This window comes from Orycteropus afer, unplaced genomic scaffold (assembly GCF_000298275.1).
Source record: "Orycteropus afer afer isolate SDZICR_OR568_19922 unplaced genomic scaffold, OryAfe1.0 scaffold00227, whole genome shotgun sequence".
In the NCBI taxonomy this organism is placed as follows: Eukaryota; Metazoa; Chordata; class Mammalia; order Tubulidentata; family Orycteropodidae; genus Orycteropus; species Orycteropus afer.
In genome coordinates, this window is record NW_006921814.1 from 740373 (window position 1) to 750337 (window position 9965).

Consider the following 9965-nt stretch of genomic DNA (forward strand, 5'->3'; position numbering starts at 1 on the left):
CACTATGCTACCAGAGCTCCTAAGAGATCCTATTAGAGAGATGCAAATCAAAACTACAATGAGATACCACTCACCCCTGCAAAAATAGCACTGATCAAAAAACAAACAAACAAACAGAAAACAACAAATGCTAATGAGGTTGTGGGGATGTTGAAACTCTTATACACTGCTGATGGGATTAGGAAATGGTGCCACCACTACGGAAAATGGTATGTCATTTCCTGAAAAAGCTAGAAATATGACTCTCTTATGATCCAGCAATCCCAGTACTGGGTATATAGCCTAGAGAAATAAGAGCAGTGATACAAATAGACATATGCACACCAACGTTCATTGCAGCACTATTCACAATAGGAAAAAGATGGAAGCAATCTAAGTGTCCATCAACAGATGAAGAGATAAAGAAAGTATGGTACATACATACAGTGGAGTATTACACAATGCTAAGTCCGCAAAACATCTAATAATTTGGATGAAACTGGAGGACATTATGCTGAGTGAAATAAATCAATCAAAAAATGACAGATCGTGTATGATACCACTTTTATAAAAGTCAAGAATAGGTTTATATACAGAAAGCAATATTCCTTGATGTTTACCAGGGGATAGCAGGGAGTAGGAGGAGGAATCACTCAGTAGTAGACATGTGTTAAATTCTGGTGAAGAATATGGGGGAATTCAGCATGATGTAACCAAGATAAATGAAGACCCAGAGAGGTACGCAAGAATAAAGGACAATTATGGTAAATGTTATAACATATACAACTCTACAACATTAGTAGCAGTCAAGAATTTGTGAGTGGCTACATAGGTAGCTATGTATGCTATACAGGCAGTCCCCAGGTTATGAATGTCTGACTTATAGACAAGCCCTACTTGTCCTTTAATGCAAAGCTTTGAACTGGTTGTGTCATGGCCAATGAAGCATGTGGAAACAGGAACAGACCAGAATTTTTATAATTAGGGTGGTTTATCATGGTAAGTGGAACAGGAAAAGTTATGAGTCAAAGCCCTGGCATGGAACACTAAGAAGAGGCGTAGTGAGCCCTTTCAGGAGCCTGTTGCATGGGATTGGTTAATGGGCAGGACTGTGCAAAGGCACATACATTCAAAGTGGTGCAGTCAGCCACCATCTTTGAGTGGAGTGCTACCATATTTGAGCAGGGTGTTGCTGTCTTTGAAGTCCTGCTTTGAAAACTCACTGACGTCAAGTTGGATCTGACTCATAGTGACCCCTCCTTGTGTTTCTGAGGTGGTATCACCACGGAAGTAGATTACCCAATCTTCCTTCTAAGGAGTAGCTAGTGGGTTTGAACCTCCAGCCTTCTGCTTAGCAGTCAAATGCCTTAGGCACTACACCACAAGAGTCCTGCTTTAATATTATGTAAATTTGCCCTGACTTTGAAATGATTGAACAAACAACTACTGGCAACAACTTCTTCATCACAATTACCTTCACTTTCTGCATAGGCAACTTATAAATCATTGAAAAGGCTTCCAGCCTTTTCTTGCACTAAACTAAGGCTAAATAAGAACAATATGCACTGGTTCTGACTGACCTACAAATTCTTAAGACACAGGAATAGATCTGCCTGTGTAAGTGTGGGAGGGTATAGTGGAGTACATGAACATGCATATATAGGTATGCTATTGTTGTTAGGTGCTGACAAGTCGCCTCTGACTGTAGCCTATATTTAGGTATAGTGGAGAGCATTTGTATATACATTTTTGTATGTACTTCATATTATATAGGAGCTCTGGTGGTGTAGTGTCTAAGGCATTTGACTGCTAACTAGAAGGCTGGCAGTTCAAATCCACCAGCCACTCCTCAGAAGGAAGGTAGGGCACAAAGGTTGCACAATTATGTAAACTTAGACATATCAAAACACCCTGTGGGGCTGAGCTATTGCATTTGAAGGCTAAGAATTATAGTCTCAGGAGATCTCTAGGTCAATTGGCATAATGTATTTCATAAAGATAATGTTCTATATCCTAGTTTGGTGAGTAGCATCTGGGGTCTTAAAGGCTTGCGAGTGGCCATCTAAGATATAGCTATTGATCTCTTCCAGGGCTTTGAACTGGCTCTTCCTGGTTCAGGCATGGTTGACAAAGCAACACCAGAACAGACCCTAATGTAGGGATACCAGAATGACAACTAGAATGGGAAAAATTATGGATCGAGACCTTGTTAGAAACTTAATCTCTCTCAGAAAACAAGGGCAGAGTGCACATTGCATGGCAGCATACTTTATTGCTTTAATAGTAGAGTTGAAAACAGCAGTGCCTAGCTTAAAGGCAGCAGCCAACTGTACTGCTTTGAATGTGTATTACTCTCTAAAATCCTGGCAATAATCTAGTCTCCCACATCAGACTCCTGAAATGACTTACTAAGTCTCTTCTGAGTCTACCATTTCAGGGCTCTGACCTTTACTTTTTCCTTTTCCAGTTATCATTCTGGTACACCCATATTTTACAAATTTGAGTCTGTTCCAATTTTGCACGCTTTGGCCATGACTGAACCATTTCCACTCAGTTCAAAGCCCTGGTCTCTTGACATCTGGATCAATGGAGGGTGAAGGAAACCAAAGATTTAAGGAAGTGATTAATTCACAGGACTAATGGCCCAAACAAACGACAGCCTCCTCTAACCTGAGTCTAGAAGGACTAGATGGTGCCCACTACTACTACCAAGCACTCTGACCAATAGAAGGGACACAATAGAAGATCTAGTTAGGATGTGAGAAAACTGTAGAACAAAACTCAAATTCGTAAAAAGACTAGACTTACTGGACTGATGGAGACTGGAGGAACTCCTGAGACTATTACCCTAAGACAGTCTTTTAACGTGGAACTGAAGCCACTCCTGGAGGTCACCTTCCAGGCAAATAATTGATTGGTCTATAAAATAAACAAGAACACCCATGAGAAATGTGTTCCTTAGAACAATCAACTATGCGAGACCAAACAGGCAACACTGGCCCAAAAACAGCGATCAGAATATAAGGAGGGACAGGGAAACTGAAGAGATGGAAACAGAGAAGAAGGCAGGGTGGAAATGAGGAGAGTGCTGATGCATTGTAGGGATAGAAACCAACGTCCTGCAATTTATTGTATGGTAATAGGTAATAGTGGGATGTAATTCATTGTATGGTAACACAATAAGAATAATTGTAGTTTCTTAAAGATATATATTTTTTGGTTATATTTTCTAAGTTTTTCAGAATACCTGGATACTACTTTGAAAATCAGGAAATAATTATTAAAGAAAAGTAAACTATGTGGTTGAATTCCAAAAGTGAGGTTGGGAAAATTTTAATAGGCTTTATGCTACTTCCAGTCCATCTGGGGAACATTTAGGATTGTACTATTTGTTGTTGTTGTTAGTGCTGTTGAGTCAGCCCAGACTCAGAGGGACCCCTCCTTGGGTTTCTGAGGCAGTGTCACTATGGAAGTAGATTGCCTAACCTTCCTTCCGAGGAGTGGCACACTAGGTAAAGTCCCACCCAGCTTATCACATTTACTTCTTACTACAACCCTGAAGAGGGAGGTACAATAATTACCCTTATTCTACAGATGAGCAAACTCTTCAGAGAAGTAATTTGATCAAGTTTACAGAATATAGTGGATTTAGGATTTGATATTGGGTTTGTTTCTTAAGTCAATAATTAGGAACACAGCCTGCTGACTGGTCAAAATATAGTTGGACCTTATTTGTGTTGTAACTGGATCTAGAGAGAAAGTATGCCTATGATAAGATGCACTTAACAGTATTGTCTTTTTCTTATCTGGCATCTTGTGAAAGATCAAGATTGAGATATTGGCATTTGCTTTGTGAATGGCCAGTATAGTGAGAACTAGCTTTGTAACTTAACTTATAGTGGTTGTTTCTCAGGGTTCTGAAAGAAATGAGGGTTGTGAAAACAAAGTGTAGTAAGCAACAAAGTAAGTAGAAATAAAGAGCCCAGAACATGCCCTGAACCAGTAAAAATATTTGCACCTCACATTACACACCCTTGATAGTTACCTCTCCATTCCAAACCAACCTGCATCTAAATGTTAATTTATCTTCTGAAGCACCTCTTTCATGGCTTCATTTCCATATGTAAGAACCTATAAAGACTCCCATTACAAACTGGAGACAAATAAAACTGCTTAATCCAACCCCAAAGTCATTTCTTCCCCTTCTTCTATTCTTCTTTTTCTTTTTCCATGACATTTATTTCATTTTCTGCAACTAAAATAAAACAAAACAAAAAAACAATAAAATATACAGGTAGATAGTAGAAAAATTATTACCAAATTCTTTAAGCAAAGACAACGATTTCAGACATTTGTGTTTCCTTTAGGTTTTGTTTGCTTGTTTGTTTTCAAGTGTTGTGTTGTTACTGAACTTTTCTTGTGTGTATATCTTTTCTTTCCATCCTGAGTCCTAGGGCAGTATTCTTGGGTCCCTCCTCCACAATGCCTCTCAGGAGGACTACCAACAGAGCAGGCACAGCAAATAATTAGTGATTGAGTTAATATTTTAATGACCTAAACTGATAAGCTTATAAATTTAGTTATTGCTATACACTGTTAAAGAGAAAATGTAGAATAGTCCTTATTGCTATTGTGTAACTCTGGAAATTTTTCATTGGTAGGTGCAGGACTATTTCTTTGGAAACTGGAGCTCAGAATATTCAGATGTGTGTCACTATGCTCCAGTTATCTTTCACCGCTGAGCAACTGATCCAGATGTTTACCTTCCCATTAGCCTACGCACTTTTTCAACTGGTGGATGGATTTCTCATTATTGCAGGTGGGTGGAGCCCTCATTCAGAAGACTTGACTGAACATTGGTCAACCCAACTTACTCCTTTTTTAATCCAAACTCGTGTGTGTCAACCTGACATTTCTGGGGAACATAAAGTACATAAACAGGATCATTTTCCCCAACTAGGAGTTTCAAAGACAAATATAAAAACCCTGAAGGTGAGGTTATAAAACAAATAATGCTCCACAAAAAGTAATATACCATCAAAACTTCAGAACTTGATAAGACAGTCTCCATGAGTAATCATCGATCTCAAAAATGGCATTTACCAAACATCAATGTTTGCTCTTTGGAATGTTTCATCAAGACCTTTCAATCTTCCCAAATGCTATCTTATTTCACAATATTTCTATAAGTAAGACTTGTGCTGAATGACTGAGAAATATTTTTCAAATACGAAATGCAATATAGCTACGTTTATCCATACAGTCAAATACACATTTTGGAGTTCAGTCTTTATGAGAGTTCACAGAAGGCAAATTATTTATTTATTTGGGGCCATTGTAAATTGTTACTGTTGTCAGGGAAAAGGCTCTGAACAAGGGTAGATGGATACTGATATAACAATCGATAAAAGGAATACTGGAGAATGCTTGGCTTGGGGTCTAATTTTCCCACAAGACAATAGAAGTCCTATCAGGAAAACTCTTGGTCTTAGATCCAAGTTTTAATTCTTTCTCATGGTGAGACTGTGGAGGAAGGAACATGTGTATCTCATTCCCAGCTACATAGCAGTTCCCAGGACCCTGATATGCCAAGCATTCCACAAGGATTTGCTGACTGATTGAGTGACTGACTGAATGACTGATTGAATGAATGAATAAATGAATAAAGCTGTCAGTGACCTAGGAATGAGTCTCAATCACAAATGGTCCATTCCAGATAGAAATAAGCCATTCTGAAACATCAAATCATTCAGTTCCTCAGTTTTTCTCTTTTCCCATTATTTTCTCCTTATGTTTATGCATATATGACTCAAACCTTCCAAACTATGAACACTTACATAATAAAATTACAGTTTTTGCTGAAGAGATACTTAATAATAAAATCATAGTTTTTGCTAAAGTGCTGCTTAAATAATTATATGTTTTCACATCTAGCATATCAGACATACAAGAGGAGACTGAAAAACAAACATAGAAATAAGAACCCTGGTTGTACAGAAACTTGCCAAGAGAAGACAGCCACTTCTAAAGAGACCAGTGCTTTCCTGGAGGTGAATGAAGAAACCACCACAACTCCTGGGCCACCAGGGGCAGTGGAGATCCACAAGGCTCCGGAGTGAGCCGACGACTTCTCTTCATGTGACTAGTAGGGACTTTCTGGCCTGACTGGTACCTTGTCTTCTTCAGAGGCCAGGGAAGACCGTGCAGAAGGGATGCACGAATCTTATTAGCAGGGCCTGTGTGGATATATAAGTATCAGTATTGTGTTGTTAGGATATTTATATTTTCATGTGGATGTAAATTGTGATAGGATCCCTTCTTGAAAATGTACTTCACACCTTTCCAGGGAGTTCTTTTGGAACGTTTATACAACATATTCATGAGCTGCTGTGTCTGTTCTTGTCTTCCCATGCACTAAATCATGCCTGGCAATAGGTAATATCCATTGTCATGTGAAGTCATCTTCATATTGTTGATTTTAATCTGATAAGAGTTTTTTTTGTGCAGACATGTCACCTCTTACTGCAAGACAAGGACAGAGTCTGGTTCCATGTGATGGACTTTACATGCCCTCTGGAGCACTGGGAAGGGAACATACAACTCTAATCTTACATGAAACCCTTTGCCCAAATAATTGTTCTTTTTTAAGGACTTCACAGGTGTTTTTTAAATTATAACTATGATACATACATGGAGGGATTTAAAGAACACATGAGTTATCAGGTTGCTGTGAGTCAGAATTGACTAGATGGCAATGGGTTTGCTTTTTTGGTTTTATATGTGTGTATATTATTTTATAAAAACTGAGATCATTCCATGTGTACTATTTTCAAAGTTACTTCATCACATGTTATGGAACATCTTTCCATATCAGTATGCATTGACCTACCTCATGCTTTAGTACACTGGCGATTTAGAAGTTTCTATAGCATGGAAGTACTGTAATTTATTTAACCAATACTTAGTCGTGGACACATAGGTAACTTTCAATTTATCGGTATTACAATGCTGCTACAAACACTCTTGCACTTGTACAGGAATTTCTGTAGAATCACCTCTTAAGAGTAGTATTGCTGGGCCAAATGCACATGGAAATGTTGGACAGGTTGCTATCCAACAATGCTGAACAGCAGTGCATAAGACAGTCTAGCTTTCAACAGTTCCCACCAGTCTAAAGAATTGTCAACTCTCTCAATGTTTGTAATTCTGACTTGTGAAAACACCTCTAAAGATTACATTTTAAAAATTATTAGTGAGATTGAGTATTTTTCATATCACGTGCCTACTTATGCCTTTTACTTGCTTTTCTGTTTTTTCCATTTTTATTTATAGATTTTACCACATTATGGATAGTGATCCTCTGCCCTATGTTTCATTAACATCTTACCTACCCTGTCTTTTACCTTTTGTTTATCTGTGCAGAAGTTTTATATTTTTTACATATTCAGCTTTATTAGTCTTTGTGAAAATGTTTTTTTTATCTTGAAATCTGTTAAATGTTAAATTTATATTCTGTGTATATTGTGAATTGTGCCAGGATTCCTTTTGAAAATGTATTTAACACCTTTTGGGGGTTTATACAACATGTTTACTAGCTGCTTTGTATAGTTCTTGTCTTCCCATAAAGCAAATAATGCTTGGAGTAGATAAGACCTATCTTTACTCTCTGTTCTGATATTATTTTAAAAGATAATAGTAATTTCCCATGTATTTTTCTAGTATTTTAGGGGAGTAAATATATACATGTTTAATCTATTTTGAATTTATTTTTTCATATAGTGTGCTAAGAACCGAATATTTTAATGATTAATTAGTTATCTCAGGACCTCTTGTGGGGCTGTGTATTTAAAACATCGGTCTGCTAACCAAAAGGCCAGTGGTTTGAACCACCAGCCAGATGAGGTAGTCTGCTTCTGTAAGGATTTACAGCCTTAGAAAGCCTATGGAGCAGTTCTAGTCTGTCCTATAAGATTGCTATGAGTCAGAATTGACTTGAGCAGTGGGTATTTTGGTTACCTACTGCTGCTGTGACAGGAATAGACCACAAATGGGAATGGCTTGAACGAACAGGAATGTATTTTCTTACAATTTTGGAGGCTAGCAGTCCGAGTTCAAAGTGCCAGGCTCTATGGGCTGGGTGAAAGCCCCTCGCCCTTGGGGTCCAACTCTGCTTCCTGCTTCCGGCCCACAGAAGCTGGTGGCTTTTCTTCAGGCAGCTAGTGGCTGCTGAGGCTGAAAAACCCAAGGTTGACAAGAAAAAAGTCACAGTCCCAATGTTACCGAACAACATGGTAGGCTACTATTCAAATCCAGAAGAAGTCCTAAGATTGACAGGGCATGGCAGGCTGTTGAACAATGACTTGGCTACATGCAAGGTTCAAGCATGCCAAAAACCTTTCTCAAAGTTGCTTCTTATATACTGGAAGCAGACCACATCTCTAAAGCAGCTACTGAGCTGCTCCAGTAGATTCCACCATGGAGTTAATTGCCAATCTTACCATGGGGAATAACTACATCCAGCTGCCCAGTCACTCAACCAGGCCCAGCCAAGTTGACATACAACCTTAATGACCATAGTGGGTAATTAATTACCCCAGTGTCATATATTGAATACATCATCTTTTCTCTACTGATTTGAAATGATACCTTTTCCATGTAAATTCTCATATGATAAATTTTTGTTGGGACTCTATTTAGTTCCATTGTTCCATTTTTTGTAAGTTTTGAAATGTATGAGAAAGCACATTGTCTGATGTGTGTGAAAGTGCGAGTACATTTTTATTTTGTAAATATTCCCAAGAACTTTTAGGTTAATATAAAAAGGATGAGTATTTTATGATGTTTTCACTACAATTAAGAAAGCAGTTGTGGTAGCACAGAAAAAGCCTCACTAGTGTTGGAATCACAGAACTTTTTATACAGACAAGAACAGTGCAGATTTGTGACATGATTGTTAGTTTTCAACTGTTGCTTTACTATTCGGGGATTTCAATATATGCGTTTGATAAGTGTTTCTTTATTAAGAAACTAGTCTGTGCTATATTTAGGCACATGAGACCTGCAATAGCAGCAAAGTAGACAGGGTTCCTGCTCTTAAAGAGTTTATTAGGGAATCGATCGCTGTAATGAATGTGGTCAGTAGAGTTGTGAATTAATAGATTCCCAGGCCTAAAAGGGACATAATATGAGTTTTCAAGTAATCCACTGAAAGTGAAAGAAAAAAAAATCCACATAAAGTGAATTTCTAAATTGTTTCTTTACTTAGGCATTTAACACAAAATGGTAAAATTCAACTCTCTGCTTAAAAACGATTACCTATTGTTGGTATTTACCATAGTCAGATCATCTTCAGGATGAGGGGCAGGACTACAATAGGCCACCCTTTAAGAGACAAACAACAAAAATCAACGTAAAGTTTTGAAAGTGGTCAAGTCAGAAGATTTTCATCTCCAGAGATAGTTTGTAAATGTGTTATGGAAAAGGCAGATTATTGTTAGGACAAACAAGGTAACCGAAAAAACGTCTAATTGAATAGGTTGTATTCTAACTTATCTTAATAACAATGAGTTAATAAAAACTGGGGCCTATATGAAGTTCAGAAGACTTGGGGCTGCAGCAATAATGTTAAACAGAATGATTCCAGCACTGTGTCTGGAGAAGAGTCAGATGGATAGTTGAGGCAACAGAGTACAGTGGAAGGAACATTGGCTTGTATTCCACTTATGTAGCTGATAGTCTCTGGAGTTGAGAGTTGAAGTCAGCCAGATCTGCCATTGAATCCTAGCTCTACCATGTGTTATATGTACAAACTTGGGCAAGTGACAACCTCTCTGGAGCTATTTCTTCTCTTAAAAAGAATAACATATTCAATCTTTTTTTTTTTTTTGGTCTTCTTTTTATTTATTTATTTATTTTTGTGATTTGGGTGAAGATTTACAGAGCAAATTCACTTGCCATACAGCAGTTCACATATACTTTGTCTCATG

At 37.9% G+C, this 9965-nt stretch overlaps 1 protein-coding gene across 1 annotated transcript in view; it reads left to right on the top strand.

Moving 5' to 3' along the window:
- Positions 1 to 6098, top strand: part of SLC10A6 (solute carrier family 10 member 6) — a 55577-nt gene extending 49479 nt beyond the window's left edge. Inside the window, exons 5-6 of the mRNA XM_007948837.2 lie at positions 4641 to 4798; positions 5914 to 6098. Of these exons, the coding sequence (XP_007947028.1) occupies positions 4641 to 4798; positions 5914 to 6098 (343 nt within the window). The remainder of the gene's footprint in view (positions 1 to 4640; positions 4799 to 5913) is intronic.
- The last annotated feature ends 3867 nt before the right edge of the window (positions 6099 to 9965 follow it).